Genomic DNA, 20,431 nt, shown 5'->3' with positions numbered 1-20,431 from the left:
TATTCTGGGGTTGTACCATTATGTTGTATATAAAATCTTTAAATAAAAAAAAGGTGTATTGATCATTTCCCATGCCATGTTCTTTTAATCATTGCAGTACAAAGAAAGAGAATAGGATTGTATGTATCTTGAATACATCCATGTGTGTGTCCTGCTTTAACCATCCTCCCCGTGACCCCGCCCATTCGCCGCTGCTTCCTGAGCTCGGTCAGGTGTTCGTTGTACAGCGACGTAAACTTTGTATTTAGATCAAACTGATTGGATTTTATCGGGGACAAACAGAGTCGAGGCCATGCTCAGACGGATCCTTCAAATGGTAAGCGTCCAGTTCAACAAAGTCAACTCCCGTTTCGCTTTTTGTTTGGGGTTAAACCGAGTCGTTTTTGCTTGGGAGACACACAGGGCCTAATGCTTGTCTGTTTTCATGGTGGGGGACGCGCGTTTTAACACACGGGTTGGAGTGGGTGGGCGGGGCTTTTCATTTTAGCCAATAGGAGTGGCTTAAACGCTACGCCGTCAGTTAGGAGTGACCAAATCGAGCGCTCCTTGTCCATGGATGCTAACTGGGTTCGATTGGTTGATGCTACTCTTGACAGTGATAGCAAGCTAGCACCTGTTCCAGTAACGTACACTAATACTCATTAGCATGTCCACCTGAGCAGGGTTAGTCGAGTAAGGAATAAAATAGCAAAAGTGCTTAGCTGTTGACTCATTTTATTTTCGTGTTCCCCGTTAGCTAGCTGTGTTGCAACAGTAGTTAATTCATCGTCCACTCATCACAAGCTAACGCAGACGTTAGCCACAGATTGACTGTTGCTGTAGTCCTGTGTCAGTTGGCTGAACGCAACATTAACATTTGTTTTAATTAATTTAGCTTATCCTAATGTTAATGTTGTTATTGTTGTTCGAGACAAATTACCAGCTCGTCGCCTGTACTGACATGTAGATGTAACAGGGGTTAGCTTCTCAGCTAGCTTTTTACTTAGGACTACATTCCCCACAGTGCATTGCGAACGTTAACATGCATCACTACATTCCCGGCCTTGTAAAACAGGAAAATCTTAGGTCAGGGATTGTCACACCAGGAGCCTCCAAGGAAATTTAATTGCAAACATTTAGGAGACAAAACAAATATTGGATATATAAGGATGGACATTATACATTAAAATGAGTCCAACCGTGTAGCTTAGAGCACAGTTATTATCACTGGTGTGCACAATTGTGTCTAAGGATTCAACGTGCCTTCTAAATGTATGTTGAGCATTAACATATGATGTATGTTAAAAATGGTCATTGTAATATCTTAGTATTTTATGCACCATTAAAGGTTTGTGTATAGGCTTTAGGCCACCATAGCTGTTAGGCCCAATTAAATATTCAATACAGTATTTGTAGTATTCAACTTTATTTATAGTGCCAAATCATAACAAAAGTTATCTCAGGTCACTTTACAAACTCGGTAAAGAACACACTCTATGACTTATTTATGATTTACATAGACCCAACAATTCCCCCGTAGAGTACGGTGGCAACGAAAACCTTCCCTATAACAGGCAGGAACGTCAGACAGACCCAGCCCTGTGGAGGACGGACATCTGTCCTAGTCTAGTAGAGACCCTGCCTCGTCTCTCTTTCAGTTAAAGGGTCCTTGAACTAAAAAACAGCTGTCCTCCACATGAAAAAGTTTGCCAAGATGATGATTACAATGATTTTTATTACTGTTCTGCGTCAGACCTACTATAGCCCCCTTGATCTGAATTTATTGCAATTTATCATGCTGAAGGGTGTTTAAGGTGGACACAAGTCATGTTGTCAGTCTATTTAAGGCCGTACAATATATCCCCCCATAAAAGGTTATGTTCTCATATACGCATGTCCTGTGTTTAAATATATTATTTATGGCAACGTCAGTGTAGTGCTGTCTTATGTATGTAGTTTGTGTGAGTTGGGTCAAAGGTTGTTCCATGATGCAAATGCTTAGCCTGCCCTCAGAGTGGTGTTTATCTACCGCCCAATAGGCCCTGACATAACTCTGTTCAAAGTGCTAAAGGTCCCCCTCCCAACACACACACACACACACACACCCAAGTATTCACCTGATTCATTCATGTGGACTAGCACCAGCCCAGGCAACCCTTTTTGTGAATGGACCACCAGTAGCACTTCACTGCCTACTGATATATTTGTGCTCCAGTAGACTGAGCTGAAGTGAACCTATTACTAATACCACATAGTATTTAGATTACAGTCATTAATAAACACTGTAAGCCAGAGGCAGAGTATTCTTTTTACAACGTCAAATAATGGTTAATAATCCCAAAGTTGAATTGAAACCGGGAACGCCTGCAGTCAAATGCACAATTATCCAATAGCTGGTTCGACATTTCAAAAACTGTATCATGAAACATTAGCAGCAACAACATGGATATTGTAAAGCAACAGGGGGAGTCAGGTCAAGGATACAAGAAAATGTCCATGGCAGGAATATCTTTTACACAAAGTCATTCATTAAAAATAGAAAGAAATATAGGGAACAGCCATAAATCTTCGAGAAGAACTTCCTCATATGACATCTGGGCTAGTGTTTACCAAAAGTTGTGTGAGACCATCCCTAACTTAAAGCTAGGTGGTGTCAGCGTCACTCTGCAGGAGGCAAGGTTTTGATGGTTGAGGGAAAAATAAACATAGCAAATTATAGAGAAATCTAGCAGCTGCAAAACAATATTGTGGAGTGGCCAAATCAGAATCCAGACCTCAATCCAACATGGAATTTGTGGCTGGATTTGAAAATTGCGTTTCACCCACGATCTCCACGAAACGTGACAAAGCTTTTGAAGGTTTTGCAAAGAAGCATGAGGATAAGTTGACTTGTGTCAAGATAAAACCTGGGAAAAAGTCCAAGTGGGGGTGAAGACTTTTTGTAATAGACATTATACAGCAACTGGGAGAACTGGTGACACAAAATACTGTAATTCCATGGTGATACAAATATTCATGCTTTCAAAATATTGTTTTCACAACATTTGTTTAAGCCTTCTAAGTCGATTCCAGCACAGTTGTTTTTGAGACGTGTGGGCCATGACCAAGCCTGGGCCTCTTTTCTGGGAAGCCTCACCGTTCTTTTCTGAAGTGAATTATTGTTCACTTGATCCGGCATTAACCAATTTGCAAACAAAGCAAACAATGCAAGTCAAGAGCACACACATCAAAGCCAGAGGTTTATGTTGAATTCAATTAAATTCAATTTTATTTATAGTGCCAAATCATAACAAAAGTTATCTCAGGACACTTTACAAACTAGGTAAAGACCACACTCTATGACTTATTTATGATTTACACAGACCCAACAATTCCCCCGTAGAGCACGGTGGCAACGAAAACCTTCCCTATTACAGGCAGGAACGTCAGACAGACCCAGCTCTGTGGAGGACGCACATCTGTCTGCACCGATTGGGGAGGAAGAAAAGGAGAGAGAAAGATAGAAAAGACAGACAGATGGACAGAGAGAGACAAAGACAGACACAAATATTGCTAATGTTTCTGGAATATAGTGTGTTAATTTATTAGAGAAAACTGAAAATAGTGATTATAATCCATTAAAGGGGATACAAATCTTCTCCCTACAATTTCTTAACTGCTCCTCTCAGGTTATTAAACAAATGTGCACACCGTGCTTTTATGCATTCAGGCTAATAACGTGTACTTTCTCCTCTCCAGACTCCAGGGAAGGGAGGCTCCCAGAATGCAGAGTCAGAGCAGCCTAGTACCGACCTTAACCATGATCAGACGTCTGAGGTAACATGGATAAATGTTCTTTCTTACTTGATACATTTTCTAGTTTTTTTTTTTCCATCCTGGAAGCAGGGCTGCAGAATTGAGGGAATTTATTATCACATAGTTGATTCTTACGCTGTGTTTCTGTGTGCAGGGCTTCATCTGTCCTCAGTGCATGAAGTCTCACAACTCTGCAGAGGAGCTCTTCAAGCACTATGAGCTCTTCCATGACACCGGAGACTTTCCCGCTCATATGGCCCCCACGCGGTGAGACGTGGAGATATTAATGTTGCCTTCATTTTGACAATTAGTGTGATCTCACGGTGACAGAATTTTTGTTTGTGATATTTTTGCAAACATGCTGTTTTCTACCTTTTAGGGAAGACCTTACAATGCTGCGGCAAGAGGTTCAGGACCTGCATGCTTCGCTAAAGGTAGAGTGGAGTGTCTGAACCCGACAAAAGGTGTGTAAATGGTTGGTTCAATAAATATTTTGTGTGTGTGTGTGTTCACACCGGATTAGGAGGAAAAGTGGTTCTCTGAAGAGCTCAAGAAGGAGTTAGACAAAGTCCAAGGACACCTGAAGCAAGTAATTCCTTCAAGATATTTTATATTTATTATGATGGCTTTCTAAATCTAAAACCGCTTTATGAAACATGATGGCAATGCTTACTCTTACTGTGTACGTTTCTATCTTTCCCTCCATTCCACAGAATGATGGACCGACGGGCTCAGAAGATTCAGGTAGGGGTGATTTGTATTTAAGATCGCTGTGAAAAAGATTTTAAACATCTGTCGTTAATATGCGGTGCTCTTTTCCCAGCCCTTGAAAAGAAGTTGAACGAAGCAGAGACCGAAAAGTTCAACATCAAGCAGATGAAAGACCTGTTTGAGCAGAAGGCTGCCCAGCTGGCCACGGAGATAGTAGGTTAGTGTGGCACCAGGAAACTGTGAGGCCTGTGTCTGTGGGTCTGAATCATTTAACAACACTGAAGTAGTCTTTTACTAGAACACTGTTAAGCTCAATCAGTCCATTGTGTTTTAGTGTAGTTGAGTTGTTTCTTCAACATTTGGCGTTACGGACTAAAGGCATCAGGTTTTGCATTTTACACGGATAATGTTTTCCTCAAATCAGATGGATGGTGGGAAGAGGTGAGCTATTTGAGTTTTTTTTCATTCGGACATTATGGAATATTTTGAATCGTTGAATCTGACAGACTTAAAGTCCCGCTATGATGAGGAGAGGAGCCTTAGGGAGGCGGCTGACCAGAGGCTGGGCAAACTGACCGAACAGCTCCAGAAAGAGAAGCAGGAGAATGAGAGTCTCCAAACAGAACTGGTACAGCACACACTAAGTTTCCATTTGGTATTTATTCTCTTCTCACTTTGCTTTAGACATACTTTGTGTAGACCGTTTGAAACGATAACATAGAATCAACACGATGAAGTAAAACTTTCAAAAAATCCATATACACTTGAATATTTCAGCTATTGCTCGGGATCTAGTTTTCATGGATCTTGATACCGAAAAGCCTGTTGTCCCAACTGTCTGCCCTTCTTATCTCTGCTTTAACCCAGTGCCTCTGCTCTGCCCCCTAGCTGCAGCGACCAGGAGTGGAGGACGTGGAGGTGCTGCAGAAGGAGCTGGTGCAGGTCCAGACACTGATGGACAGTATGACCCGTGCGAGGGAGGAAGAGTCTGAACGCCTCAGAACCCACTACGAGCAGCTGCAGGCTAATTACACTACCTCAGAGGTGAGAGGCCCAAATCACTTGATGTCTTGAAATGCAGCTCTGTTGATTCTCACTTTAACTGTTTTTTTCCCCACAGTCGCAACATAAAAAAGGCCGAAACACATAAACATGCACACCATGTTGATGGCCACAGTTTGCATAATCATCTATAAGATTGTAGTCCCCCTTGACCCCCTTTCCATTTCACCTGTCGTTTGCTCAGGCCCGCCTACTCGTTAGATACATGTTCAGAAATAGCTCTGATATAACTTCTGAAATAGTTCTGATAAAAAATACAATATAATGTATAAAATGATCTTCTTAATGCTGCAACAGAATGATGTTGTCACAATAAAATGTTACCTGATCAATACGATTATTTATCCTCTCTTCCCAGTAGCATCTGCTCTGTGTTGCAGATTGGCCGTTTGCTGTCGTATCGTGACTTACCTTTGTCTGTGTCTCTCTTTCCCTCCCCTTCTTCTTCTGCTCCTAACAAACTGTATCCCTCCACAACACTCACATCTCTTTCTTCAAGATTCGTAAACTGGAGGTAAAACATGTTGTTTCAAGTTGGCCCCAATCTTGAGTTCATCTTTTTGAGTTTCTATAAGTTTGAGAAGTTTTCAGAACGTTTTTTAAGTTTTATTTTATTTTTACTGTGTGTTGCCTCTTTATGTTTTTGTTGGGTTTTTGCAGGACTGAATCCTCAGTGTTACTAATCCATTTTGAGTTTGTTTCCTTCTTTTATGTCAGTAATGTCCCTGTGGTGCTTCAGTTCTTTGAATGTGCACTCAGCGGTTAGCAACAGAGTGTGACACGTGTCTATTGTATTGCAGATGACCATATCCCAACTAAGAGCAGAGCTGGAGAAGGGTCCACAGGAAGCAGCTGTCTACACACAACAGATCCATGAGCTGCAGAGCAATCTGAATAATTTGCAGCAGCAAAGCCAGGTACATACCCCCCCCCCCCCCACCCAACCCCCCCACACACACACACCCCCAACTACAATTATTGAATCATGTGACAGTTTTGTCACTCTCAGCAGATTACTTCAGACACAAATATGTCTCAGGGGCATCTGCCACACATTACAGCAATGGCTTGTGTAGGATTGACTTCAGCAATGTTAATCAGCCTTGCCAGCTGTCCCTCAAGTACAGACCACGGCATCTCAGTTTCTGCAAACCTTCCTCTGTTGCTTGGTATCAAGCATCATCACAAAGCCCTTCCGTCACCAGCCCTCTTTGGCTACCTAGACATGTTGATACAAAATTACACGCAGCTCTATAATTAAACCAGCAGGGGGGGATCTCTGCCATGCCGGCTTTGTCACTTGGGGTGGAACACAATCACAGGTAATTGCACTGTTGTAACGAGAACTGGGGAATGGAGGCAGAGGGTTCCTGCCAAAGATTAAATCCTCCCACACCAGGCATGCCGATGCCCTCCCTGCCAAGTAGGTTTTCCGGGTAAGAGGGGGATTACAGAACTAGACATCCAGTATGTTGCCCCCTACCCACTCTTTCCCTCGCAACAGGATACTTGAGACCTGATACAGATACTTATCTTGTGGGAATAGACACATAAAAGTGATGGAGCGGTCAGTGATACACAGAGGATCAGAATTGGATAGACAGGTGAACTTCCAACAGGGTCTGGTTTTCCTTGGTCTGTATCTCCAGGATTAGAGAGTAGAGACCAGGGAGCTGTGACAATGACACAAGAGAAGGACAGCAAAGGCCGTAGGAAGGAAAGGGATAAAGAAAATCGGAGAGTTGTTAATGTTGGCCAGTTGCTGTGACGACCTGCAGAGGTTTATTGAACCGCTGTGAAGTCCAGGTACCCTGTCACATCCCCTAGTTAGCAGCATGTTCCACTATTAACAACATTTTGTTCTTTAGCACCATGTTTTTAAGTTTACTGCCAGAGCTTACACCAGGGTAAGTGTGTTCACATGCCATGGTATTCAAAGTCCTGTGTCGTAAACCTTCCCCTGGAAATGCCATACTTCACTTTACTCTTGACAGCTGTTCTTTTCCATAGTTAAAATCGGAGTTGTGGGTGTTTGGGCCTTGTTGCAGTTCCTAACACGCCAACTGTTTTCATGTAGAATGTTGCAGCATAGCTTAATTGATGACTCAAACCTTTTCTGATTAACCTTTCAAACACTGTTCATTTTTATTCTTTTTCATGAGACCCTACTCCCTAGAGAGAAGTCCAAAAACTGTTATTAACCCCTTTTGTCTTTCACTTATTTGTTCCCTGGCTCTCAATTCTACTCAGGGATATCTTTCACTCCTATAATTTACAAACATCTGGGCAGTCTGCCTCATGTTGTCCTCTCCTGCTCTCGCAGAGCCTGTCTGAAAAGCTTGCACGTAAGGAGAAAGAGTATCAAGAGATGGACGAGCGTCTGGGAGCGGAGAAGGCTGCCAAGAAGGGAGCTCAAGGAAGCCTGAGAGAGAGGGAGCTGGAGGTTCAAGAGCTCCAGGCCCGGGCCACAGGAGCCGAAGCCTCCTTGCAGAAGGCCCAGACGGAGATCGGAGAGAGGGCTGAGGAGGTAGCAAAGTTAAAGAGTGAGATTACGGAGCTGGAGGTAAAGCACGCAGAGCTGAAGGTTGAGAGGAAACAGTTGGAACAGCAGAGGGAAGAAAAAGACAGCCATGGTGCTCAGCAGCAGACTGAGATCAGTCAGGTGAGCAGAGCGGACAGAGGCTCATGTAAATCTGTTTTTGCTTAAAATTGAATGAAGCAAAGTGAAAGAAAATGATACAAAGATGGAACTGACAAAGAAATAAATCCCTGATTCCAGACATCCACTTTCTTCTTTCAAGTATATGTGGTATTTCTTGCTAAAACTATTATCATGTGTCTTCCATCTTTATCATCACTCCTCTCTCTGTGTGCTCCTCCTAGCTGCACGCCAAACTGCTGGAAGCGGAGAGGCAGCTGGGTGAGGTGCAAGGTCGTCTTAAAGAACAGAGGCAGCTGTCTGGGGAGAAACTGAAAGACCGAGAGCAGCAAGCAGCTGACCTGCAGCTCAAACTGTCCCGTGCAGAAGAACAGGTAGGCGTCAGATGGACCCTTAATGATCGCTGCAGGGGAACTGAAATAATGTAACAAAGCAGACGGAACATCTGTAAATAAATGTGTCTGATGTTAAAGTGTGCATCGTAAGATATGCATGCTGTAAGATATGCAAGGTTAGGTTTATGTAACTGTTGTTGACTGAAAATACATAAACAGTACACAGAATTAAATTAACAATGCATCTAGGTTTACAGTAAAAACAAAAAACAAATGGAGGAAAATAATAGAAGTGTACCATTCAAAGCTTCTGTTGAGGTTTTCAAATGAAGCTTTGTGAATCAGTCGCCATATTTTTGACTTCATAGCCCCGCTCCATCATCTGTGTTCTGTCAATACATTTTGACTTTTTGACTTGACAATGATCTGGATTAATGAGAAATGTTTGGATCACACAAGCCAGAAACAATCCTACGCAGCCACCTCAGGAATCTTATTTTACATATAGTATATTGCAAATCATTTAAGTGTAGCATAATCGTCTCTGCAACTGTGCAGAATAACTAGACATGTAAAAAAAATAATAATTGATGTTGATTTGTAATTAAAAATCTTAACGTTAATGGTGATGAAACTTCTGATGCTTTGAACTGTTTGGTACAGGAAAATGAATGAAAGTGCTTTGCTTTTCTCTCTTGTAGATGAAGGAGAGTGCCATTAAGAATACTGACCTGCAGCACCAGCTGGAGAAAGCCAAGCAGCAACACCAGGAGCTGCAGGCGCTGCAACAAAACACAAACGGCAAACTCCGCGAGGCACAGGTACCGTTCACAAAAAAAACCTCTTTACCATTACCATAGTGTAGTCGGTAAAACCAGGAGAGGCTGCGCTGTACAGTGACTTTAACATCATCTAGAGTTTCTACTTAGAAAGTGCGCCTCGTAGCCTTATACAAACTAACAAATGACCTCAGAGGAGAGTCAAAAGGATGTCAGGTGATACTGCTGTGATGATGGTTTCATTTGATTTCAGGCTTTAGCTCACTTGTTCATAAAGCTGCCCTCAAGCATGAAGTAGTTGAAAATGTAGTTATGTACATTATACAAAGGTTTTGCACCATAATTGTACAGGCCAGAATAACATTTTTTACCTTTATTTATTGATATTATTAGGAAATTTAAGTGAAAGGATTAATATTTAAAGCCCATGTGTGTAGACAGTTAATGGGAAGTAAAAGATCATATTTTACATTATTCTGATAGCATTTAACATCTACAGTAGATCTTAATATAAACCTCACACACAACATAAAAATAAATATTTCTGCCGTAATACCTAATGTTTTCTCTCTGTTCTGCTGTCTTCATGCTGTAGAATGACCTGGAGCAGGTGCTGCGTCAGATCGGCGATAAGGACCAGAAGATCCAGAACCTGGAGGCTCTGCTGCAGAAGAGTAAGGACATTGTGAGCCAGCTGGAAACCGAGAGAGAAGACTTGTGTGCCAAGATCCAGGCCGGGGAGGGAGAGACGGCTGTGCTCAACCAGCTAAAGGAGAAAAACCATGGACTTCAAGAACAGGTGAGTGCCAACCACACACACACACACACACACACACACACACACACACACACACACACACACACACACACACACACACACACACACACACACACACACACACACACACACACACACACACACACACACACACACACACACACACACACAGGTTCACTTTCATGTTCTTACTCGTACTTCTCTGTACTACAAAAGTGACAAAAAGCACATGCCACCACACAACTCATAAATGTGTTGTCACATTTAAAACCTGCAGTGTAGATTATAAACTTGCATCATATAGAAAGGTTTTATTTAACAATAACAGGGAACTATTGGTCAATTTTGAGCTAATACAACTTTTTTTTATTTGGGTCTTAAAGGTTACACAGTTGACAGACAAGCTGAAGAACCAATCAGAGAGCAACAAGCAAGCCCAGGATAACCTTCACAAGCAGGTCCAGGAGCAGAAGACCCTGCTGCGTTCAGCCCAGGACCGAGCCCACCTCCTGGAGACCTCTGTCACTGAACTTACCGCCCAGCTCGCAGACAGCAAGGAGAAAGTAGCCCAGCTGGATGCTCAGGTAAACCTCTCACACGCATGTGCAATATGTGTTTAACAACATAATGTGACGTCATTGATATTGTTGTCCAGTTTGTATTCATAGACAGTTTGGAAGGACTGATTCAAAAACAATATGATTCCCTACAGATCTTCTTATACTGATAAACAATGTTTCTGTGGGTCTGTTTTTCTTCAGCTGAAGGCAAAGACAGAAATGCTCCTGTCTGCAGAGGCAGCCAAGGCTGCACAGAAGGCAAACCTGGAAAACAACCTGGAGACCGCTCAGCATGCACTGCAGGACAAGCAGCAGGTTAGCTCCTTCTTTGTGCCACTGATGTTCCACTGTGCCACCGATGTTCCACTGTTTCACTGTGCCACTGTATGACTTTGACCTTTTTGTGTCACTCTCTGACTTATATGTCGTTTTCTTCCTTCTCCTGCTTCACCCTTCTCACTTCCTGCACCCTCTCCCACTATCTTGTAAAGGAGTTGAATAAAGCTCAGAAGAAGGTGGAGGAGCAGGCCCAGAGGCTCAAGGAGAGACAGGAGCAGTGCACACAGATAGACGCCAGTCTGAAGGAATGCAAAGACAAACTAATGGCCTCAGAACAGCGTATAGAGCAGCTGGAGGGGCTCAATAAGGTTTGTGTTGAGTCTTAATCGTGAGTACCTGATGTTTGACTGTAAACAATCCTGGCCTTTGTGTCCCTGTTATTACATGCATCTATTTTTTTTCCTAAAGTAATCAGCTGTTATAATCTGACAGAAACTGGAGTCTCAGGTTGGGGAGTTGCAGACCATACGGGACCAGGTGCAGCAAGAAGTGCAGAAGCTGCAGAAGGAGGGGTCAGAGGTCAAACGGAAAGCCAAGGAGCTGCAGCGCTCGCTGGAAACAGAGAAAGCAGGGTGAGATACTGTACTGGTGATATATCACTAAGACTTGCAAGTGACTTCTATACATATTTAAATGCACCTTTAATTAATCTTGTGTTTATTAGTATTTTAGTGATGCTAGTATTTTTTATTAGGGTTTGTTCCACTCTATTTTAATTAACTGTCCCTAATGACTTTCCACTGTTAAGGGCTACAACACTACAAGAGGAGTTAAAGAAAAAAACATCTCATTTGAGTGACATTCAGCAGCAGCTGGAGCGCAGTGAGCAGGATAAAGCTGCTCTGAAGGTGGACCTGGACAAGGTGTCTCAGGAGGGAAAGACTCAGCATGCAGAGTCGGACAGGAAAGTTCAGAGCCTGACAGTAGACTTACAAAAGGCCCAACAAGAGAAAGAAGTTCAAAGGAAGGAGCTTGCCTCCACACAGGAGAATCTAGGAAAGGCTAATAAGGCACTGAAAGAGAGTCGGAGTCAACTGGACACAGAGAGGAAGAACCACAAGTCAGCAATGGAAGAGAAGGTAGGTTCAGAAAGCTGTGGTTTAGATCACTTGGGGAAATTTGTTTTGTAACCAGGAGTAACAAATAGCCACCTGATTACGTCACCAGGACATTCACAACATTAATCTGTCTTAATCCTCAGGAAAAGTCCAATGAGAAGGCCAGACAAGAGCTTCTTAAGAATAACGAGGCCATCACCAAGGCAATGAAAGAATCTAAAGAACAGTTGGAGCAGATGGGAGAGGTAAGCTTCTGATAAAGTGGAAGATCAAGCCTTATTCTTTCTAAATGTCTGTTTTAACCTAAAGACTTGCTGCGTTTTCTACCAATTTCAGGCTGAGAAAAAGTCAAAGGTGCAGCTGACCACATTGGAGCAGCAGCACTCAAAGACTCAGGGGGCGCTGAAGGAAAAAGAGAAGGAGCTGAAGAAGCTGCAGGAACAACTCAAGACGGCCCAGGGGTCCTTTGAGGAGGAGATGAAGAAACTGAAGGGCCAAGTGTCAGAGTTACAAGAAGTTAATGTCAAGAAGGCAAGTAGCATTTTTTACATACACAAACAGACGTGCATACTGCTGACAACCGTCATCATACTTAACCACAGATCTACACCTCCAGTTCTTTGAGAGGATTGATGTTAACTGTATTTTCCACATGATTGTGTTGAAGTAATTTGTGTGCTGCCTTATGTTTATGAATGTGTGTATTGGACTCTTACCTCCAGACGGAGGAGGAGAGTAAGCTGAAGGCTCAGGTGTCAGGACTCGGCAAGGAGCTGGCCTCTGAGAACAGTCGGACAACAGAGCTGCAGAAGGCCTTGGAGCAAAAGCAGGAAGACCTCAATAAGCTTCAGTCTGACTTCTATGGCAAAGAGTCTGAGGTCTCTGCCCTGCGTCAAGACCTAAAGGTAGGTTTATGCAGAAGGGCTGGAGGAGTAGATCCCAATAATGGCTTAATTTATTGTTAGTACAAGGAGTTTTTAACAGGCTATGGTAGTTTTAATTTACGGCCTTTGTATCACCTGCATAAGCAAACAAGACCATCAGAGACAATATTAGCTATGTCTATATAGTTAATCGTAAATTGAACAAAGACAAAGCAGACCCAGATCCGGCTTTGCTGCAGCGCCTTCTCCTGCCAGATCCAGATGGGGCCGACAAAAGACACGGTGGTGCTCGGGGAGGATCTTGCATGTGGTTTAGGACAACCTGTACATAAACTTCGGCGGGAAGTTCCATTGCATGTGTCGGTTGTTTGGAGAGAAACTGCAGCAGGGTCCATCTGCGGCTGCAGGATTTGGAGCTCACGACTGCACGGAGGCACGGGAGAACCAGAACCAGGGTCGAGCGGGGCAGACAGTCACACCCTGCTGCAGTAAAAGGAGAGGTTTTCTAAAGGGAGGCCCACAGATCCTTAAGACACAAGGCGGTGGTGCTTGTGGAAAGAATACCGCTTTTGTCCACAGGGGCTTCCAAAATCAACACAAAATGAAACGTTGTTATAACTTTAAGCATTGACATTGAATTCAGAATCTGTGATGCTGCATCCCTTTAAACTAATTGTGTTAAAGGTAGAGAGGGGTGTTGATTGATTCTGGAATTGCAAACTGATGAATAAAATACAAAATGAACACACACTCTGTCCAGCTCTCATAGTGCCTGTTGCTCCTTTTTTTCGACTGCAGGCATCAGAGGAGAAGCTGAACTTGGCTCAGGAGGAGCTGGCCACTAACCGTACCCATCAGACAGGTTTAGAGGCTCAGATCCAGGATCTGCAGACGAGCCGGAGCTCGTTGGAGCAGGAGCTGGCACAACAGGACCAGAAGCTCCAACAGCAAGAACAAACCCTTAAGGGACTACAGAAGCAACAGGTCAGACAAACGGATTACCCCATATAGACATAAACACTCGCATTACCCGATGTGATTAAGTTCATATATTGTAATGTGTGCTTACCCACCCAGGGACAAATTAAGGAGGAGCTGGAGAAGGAGAGGAGTAAAGTGGAGGAGCTTAACAAAGCCAAGAGTGTCCTGGAAAAAAATAACACCAGAATGACTTCTGATTTAAAAGCAGTAACAGAGAAGAGTGAGAAGGTCAGTCATGATTTATAAAAAGCAACAGCTAACGATGTCTTTACTTTGATATAAAAAGGGGAAGAAAGAGGCTGGAATATTCCTGAGAAAACTAGTGTCTCTGTGTTACCACACGTACACTGTTCACTGGTATTGTCCCCATCCGGGCACATCCGGTATGACACAGTTTCCGGTCTTATCAAGGTGCTATTCCTGGATGATTGCCAGCAAAGTGCATGTACAATTTATATATACACTTCATGTTCTATATTAACATGGCCATTTAGTACATGTCTAATTAGTATACGAGGGGACGAGGGGTTGAGACATTTGAGGACATTTAGGAGATGTGGTGTTGGCATACAAGGAGCTTTTACGGCATATTTTGTTGAAGCACGTCATTTTAACAGTACAATGCATGTCCCATAGTGGCTGACGTGACCTGCTTCTCATGCTTGTGTCTTATGTAAACAGCTTAACTCCTGAATACTGCAGGTCATCAGGGTCACATTCTTCAGAGTTATAACTGTGCGTGCTTGAGTCCACAATTTAACAGGAGGTTCGGATTCGTCGGCTCTTCAAAGCTGTCTTAAGATTGATCCGAAGCTGTTGTCAGAGAAATAACTTCCTAAGCTCAAACCTGCTCAAGCCTTTAAAGTTTAACATGACATGAGTCACTGCATCTTCAAGTGCCTCTAACGACCAACTATTGTACATTGAGCTACATTTGTTGCTTTTCAGGAGCTGGGTGAGTTGCGGGAAGCCAAGCAGATGTTGATCCAACAGAAGCTGGAGCTGCAGGCTCAAGTGGAGGCAGCACAGAAGACCCTCGAGCAGGAGCAGAAAGAGCACCAGGCCACCAAGGACGGCAGGGGCCAGAGAGAGGAGCAGCTCCTCGCACAAACAAAGGATGTTCAGGATCAGTTGGTAGGCTCACTTGCTAAATTCCTCCAAATGTTTTAAATGAGTGGATGAAATGTCATTTACTTCCCTTTTTGATACCTTTTTGTGAAATGATCAATGCTTCGTCCCCAAGTTGGCAGAGAAGCGAGCAAGAGAAGAGCAGGTGAAGCGCGGGGAGGAGGCAGAAGCTAAGATTGGTGTGCAGGTGACGGCTCTGAATGAAAACGTGGCCACGCTGAAGAGAGAGTGGCAGGGCAGCCAACGGAGAGTCGGCGAACTGGAGAAGCAGACGGATGAGCTGAGAGGAGAGATCGCTGTGCTGGAGGCCACCGTCCAGAACAACCAGGACGAGAGACGGGCTCTTTTAGAGAGGCGAGTTGATATAGTTTCTCTTTCAACAACAGGTCACCCTGCAATTAATAACTCTTTGTTTTATACAAATATGTAGGTTATTACAAGTATTTCAAGTTAAAGTGGCAAAAGAGAGGAATGTTTTAATCCCTCAGCTCTTGTTGCACACAATAGATGTACTCAGATGTGATGACTTGAGTCAGCAGCTGAAAGGTTAAGGGAAAACTGTGTAACCCAAAGTCACACTTTGCTTTCATTCAGATTATTGAAACCACTTGCATCTGCAGGCCTCAGAGGTAACCAGGATTTTTCCTTTGTTGGTTAATACATTTATTGAAATCTTCTTAATATAAGAGAGACTAAATTATCATTTTAAATGACCCTGTCATGTCTTAATTGGGCGTGAGACGCTGTACTCCCTGGACAGGACTCCAGTCCATCACAGGACACATAGAGACAGACAGAGACAGATAACCACTCCCACTTACATTCACACCTAGGGGAAATTTAGAGTAATCAATTAACGTGCAAGTCTTTGGACTCTTGGAGGAAGCTGCAGAACCCGGAGAGAACCCACGCTGACACGGGGAGAACATGCAAACACAGAAGGGCCCCAGCCCGGTTTGGAACCAGTAACCGTCTTGCTGTGAGGCAACAGTGCTAACCTCCACACCACCGTGCGATTAAAATCACCTTATGAAATTAATTATGTATTAAGCCTATTGTAGGCTGTTGAATGTGCTCACTTGCAAGTCCCTCACTTGTGAGTCAGCCGGTTAATTGGTTTAAGAATCAGCATTAAATGCTTTACATGCATAAATGCAGTAGATTAGGCTGTACTTGCATGTACAATATTTATGTAGTGCAAAGTGATTAGTCAAAATTGAATTGTAACAATTTAAACACCGGGCATTCAAAGTATTTATTAACAAAACCCATCAGGTGGTGAGAAAATTCTCCCGACAGGTACACACAAATCATCAGTGTCCTGTGGTTGTTTCAGGTGTGTGAAGGGTGAAGGCGAGATAGAGAAACTGCAGGCCAAGTTGGTGGAGCTGAGGAGGAAGCTGGACGACACGACGGCAGCCATGCAGGAGCTCGGCAGAGAGAACCAGTCGCTCCAGGTCGCTCACAACACATTTTACATTTACAGAAAAAATGATTGTCAGCGGTTTGTCGTAGACACTCGGGTTGTAACACCTGCAGTTGGTGCTTTTAGATCAAGCAGTCCCAGAGTCTGACCAGGAAGTGGACCGAGGATCATGAAGTGCAGAACTGCATGGCCTGCGGGAAAGGCTTCAGTGTCACTATCAGGAGGGTAAGAATCAAAGTTATTTTAGGGATTGATGCTTACGGACAACAGCAAGCACATTTAACTGTTATCTCTCCTTCTCCTCTTTGAATACCCAGCACCACTGCAGACACTGCGGCAACATTTTTTGTGCCGAGTGTTCATCGAGAAACGCCCTCACACCGTCCCATAAAAAGCCAGTGCGGGTCTGCGAGACTTGCTTTGAGGAGCTCCAAGGCTGATTTCCCTCCCATCCCTTTACCTTCCCCAAACAAAACCCCTTACCCCCCTCCCTATCCCCCTTTCCTTCCAGTTCCTACCTAGCTGGCAGAAGAAGGCATGTCTTTGTCATATTTAATGTGCACTATTAAGGACGGACCCGGTGCAAAGATTCCCACTTCCTGCTCTGGTGTGGAGGGAAATAACTGGAGGGTTTTAATGAAGAGACACCAGAGCCCCGTGATGGGAACGGAGTGAGATTGGTTGGGATTGTCTGTATCTGTTTTTGTGCCTTTACTACTCCTGTGGACTGCCAGAGAGCAGAGACAGCGAGAACTAAACACCATCCATCTCTTTAAGTTTATATTCACCATCTCCATCGTTGTGTGGGATCATTAGCAAGTGCAAGGTGGCTGCTGTGTATGTTGCAAGAAGGTCAGCGTGACACTGCGCGAGTGACTGGAGGAAGTAAATATTGTAATAGGGAAGTTTGAATTCACCGCTGCCCTACAAAGGTAAATGCAGGTAACTATTTAGTCAAGGAAAGAACAATCTGTAAATACGGAATGTGACATATTTTCATCAATCGGATCACTAAGACATTTTAATTCTCATTTTTATAGGGATAAAGTTGAACTTGAAGCTGATTTTTTTTAGTTTAACTATTTCAAATATGAAATGCAGATTTGACATGTGAGTGCGCAAGCGTATTTGTTTTTTTGAGGAACATACTTCTTCAGGAAATCATTATTTCTGTTTAAACAGAATAAAATTCTAACACCAGTTCATTTGGCCCCAAAACAAGGCGACCAAAGTGTGTAGGTTTTAATAAGCTAACGTTTTAATTTGATGTTTTTTGGACTTTTGGATAAAAATATAAACTAGATATTGTAAATGTAAGAATATGCATTATGTGTTGTACATTCGCGTTGGTAAAGAGCACTAGATCCTTTTGTGTTGTACAGTATAACACACACAGAGCAAAAGTAAAACATTATATTTGGTACGATAAATCCTCAAGTGTAAAAAGCCACCCATCAAAAAAAACAATACATCAGTCGATTTATGCACCAGCGATTTTCTGTACAGGACTCACGATCAACCCTGACAAGGACTCCGTTACTGCATGTTTCCTTTGTGCGGCAGCGTGTTCTGTATTTGTTGAAGTTGATGTGTTCAGCCTATTTCACGACCAAAGAATGTCTGCAGCAGGAAAAACAGCCGAGATGAAAACCCCGAGCTCGTTTCATAATTCAGTATTTTTCTAAGGGTCTCTTTGGAAGCTTTGAGTTTTAAATCACAGGGTCCTACTTTTTTTTCTTTTTCTTAAATCTTGAACACAGCATGTATGACCATCTGAGAGGCTCTCGTGTACAGTCGGGTGTTTTTGCTGTGCCATGTTTCTCTTTGCGTGTTCATTTTCCTGCAAATCGTGGTGCTTTCTGCAGACTGTCAATGCAGTCGTTGAAGGTGCCTGCATGTTTATTTTTAAAATTTCATGTTCCTGCTGCTTGTGTGTGTGTGTTGTGTGTGTGTGCGCGTGCGTGTGCGTGTAGGCCTGCTGTGTGATGCACTGTATGAACGTTGACCTCAGTATCCCTGCCGCGTTGTTCGGGGATGTCGCCGAAGTTCATTCCTGCTTTGTATAATTTATAGTTGTTGACAATATTGGTAAGATCTTTTGTGCAATCGTCTAAAGACTGGAGCAGGCGAAAACACTGTAAGCCAGGCGACAGTGCAGGCTGTTCTGGTATTTTTGCAACAAGCAGCTCGTTTCAGACTTACCAAATTAGCTCTTTATGCTTGCATGCTCAAAAAACCCAATGTCCATCTCAGCTGCAAGCTCTCAAGAACACCCGTTTCTTTTTATGTCGCGTCGGTTTTTGTTATGTCTACCTCAGATAGGCACAGGAAAAAGCACTATTTCTAAACCTTAGAGATCACAAATGTTGCGTCATTGCCTGCATTTGATCAAGGATTTGTGATTTATCTATCAAACTGTACAGTCCCTTAAAAACCTAGAGAGATGATTTGCACCTTATTGTATTCTGGGCTTGTCCGTATGAGAACCCAGCCATAAACGTTTAGGAACACCCATGTTTATACCGGCTTCAGCATTTCTAGCCCTGATGTACGCAACTGCTCATTAATATTAAGGCTGTCATAATTATCTTTGTAAATGTTTGTAATGACAGAGAAAAAGGAAATATATAACACTTGTGGATGTTGAAACATGACAACAGTGAAAATGTGTGTGGACTCATCATTGTCTTACTCATGGCTTTTTTTTTGTTTATACAAAAAGAGGCACCACAGACCTGTAAACACTGAATTGTGGCTTGCTTTGTGTTGCTGTCAGTTGTCATGCATGACGACTTAACTGGCCTGTGGCTCACATGTTTTCTCCATGTTTAGAGTCATCATATTTGATAGTTGTGAAGGTGTGCCTTAGGCCAATGTCTTGTACGTCACTTCTCACTGTTAGCGGTGACACGCACCATGTTTTACCACAGACTGGGTGACCTCGGTCCACCTGAAGGGATGAGAGAAATAATGTAATTTATGTTTCACACGCACCAGTTGATTTTCTAATTCATCGTCATGACAAACCTAAATAAAACCTACAGTATGTTTCTAATTTCTTGTGTTGGGGGTTTGAGAATAGACAGACATTTCAACTTGTGTTATGTAGAATACTTCTTAAAATGTATAACTAAATCTGTATCTTGCTGCAGAGGTGAGTCTCAAGCAAGTCACTAGTTATTGTGAGAAGTCGAGTCGAGTCCCTGCTATAAGTTCACTCACGACGTTCCAATGATTTACCTGTTTCCACATTTAAATCAGTTAAATGACAGTGATCATGAAAAGTTGAGTTTTAATTTCAACATAATAAAAACTGTTGCACCCTGCTTTCCAGATTTGCATGCATTGCATTAAATCACCCCATCATGTTTTGAGAATACAAACGTTTCCGAATACATAACACCATTCAGTTGACTGAGTCAAGTATTTATCAATGTTAAGCAAGTCTCAAGTCCTCAAGGTCTGTTAAGTAGGGATGGGAGTTGATAAGATTCTTAGATACCAGTGCCATTATCGCTTCTGCTTATCAGTATGATTCTTTATCAATATCCTTATTGAATCCTGATCCATTTTCAGTGTAGAAGAAAGTCAGCCCACACAGGTTTTCAGCCTCAGCACAACAGTTTTGTCATCTCATGTGTTGTACAGCTTTCTCTCTTAATTCAGGAAAGGGAATCGATTAACTCGGAGGTCTACCATTCCAGTTCCAATTCGTTAGCGTTTCTTAATTCCCATCCCTATTTAATTCAATTCAATTCAATTTTATGTATAGTGCCAAATCATAACAAAAGTTATCACGGGACACTCTACAGACTGGGTAAAGACCACACTCTTTGACTTATTTATGATTTACATTGACCCAATCATTCCCCTGTAGAGTACGGTGGCAACGAAAACCTTCCCTATTACAGGCAGGAACGTCAGACAGACCCAGCTCTGTGGAGGACGGACATCTGT

The 20,431-nt window shown here is 42.9% G+C and overlaps 1 protein-coding gene across 1 annotated transcript; it reads left to right on the top strand.

Moving 5' to 3' along the window:
• The first annotated feature begins 198 nt into the window (after positions 1 to 198).
• eea1 (early endosome antigen 1) lies at positions 199 to 19,457 on the top strand. The gene is made up of 29 exons (XM_083917176.1): positions 199 to 316; positions 3,718 to 3,795; positions 3,929 to 4,041; positions 4,154 to 4,208; positions 4,298 to 4,363; positions 4,488 to 4,518; positions 4,598 to 4,702; positions 4,992 to 5,113; positions 5,374 to 5,529; positions 6,348 to 6,464; positions 7,871 to 8,209; positions 8,431 to 8,580; positions 9,243 to 9,362; positions 9,916 to 10,119; positions 10,482 to 10,682; positions 10,860 to 10,973; positions 11,150 to 11,305; positions 11,430 to 11,569; positions 11,746 to 12,076; positions 12,199 to 12,300; positions 12,392 to 12,586; positions 12,778 to 12,960; positions 13,738 to 13,923; positions 14,017 to 14,148; positions 14,869 to 15,054; positions 15,164 to 15,402; positions 16,385 to 16,505; positions 16,601 to 16,699; positions 16,792 to 19,457. The coding sequence occupies exons 1-29, from the start codon at positions 293 to 295 to the stop codon at positions 16,912 to 16,914; spliced, it is 4,188 nt and encodes a 1,395-aa protein (XP_083773302.1). The 5' UTR covers positions 199 to 292; the 3' UTR covers positions 16,915 to 19,457.
• Positions 19,458 to 20,431: the final 974 nt, after the last annotated feature.

This window comes from Echiichthys vipera (genome assembly GCF_963691815.1).
Source record: "Echiichthys vipera genome assembly, chromosome: 7".
NCBI lineage: Eukaryota > Metazoa > Chordata > Actinopteri > Perciformes > Trachinidae > Echiichthys > Echiichthys vipera.
The sequence above is the reverse complement of the archived record's forward strand: the minus strand, read 5'-3'. Positions and strand labels throughout refer to the sequence as shown.

Bases quoted from the DNA above. Each gene is read 5' to 3' on its own strand.
- eea1 (XM_083917176.1), top strand. From the start codon at position 293: ATGCTCAGACGGATCCTTCAAATG. The intron at 5,114-5,373 runs GTACAGCACACA...TCTGCCCCCTAG, and splicing joins AGAGTCTCCAAACAGAACTG to CTGCAGCGACCAGGAGTGGA. The intron at 10,120-10,481 runs GTGAGTGCCAAC...TGGGTCTTAAAG, and splicing joins ACCATGGACTTCAAGAACAG to GTTACACAGTTGACAGACAA.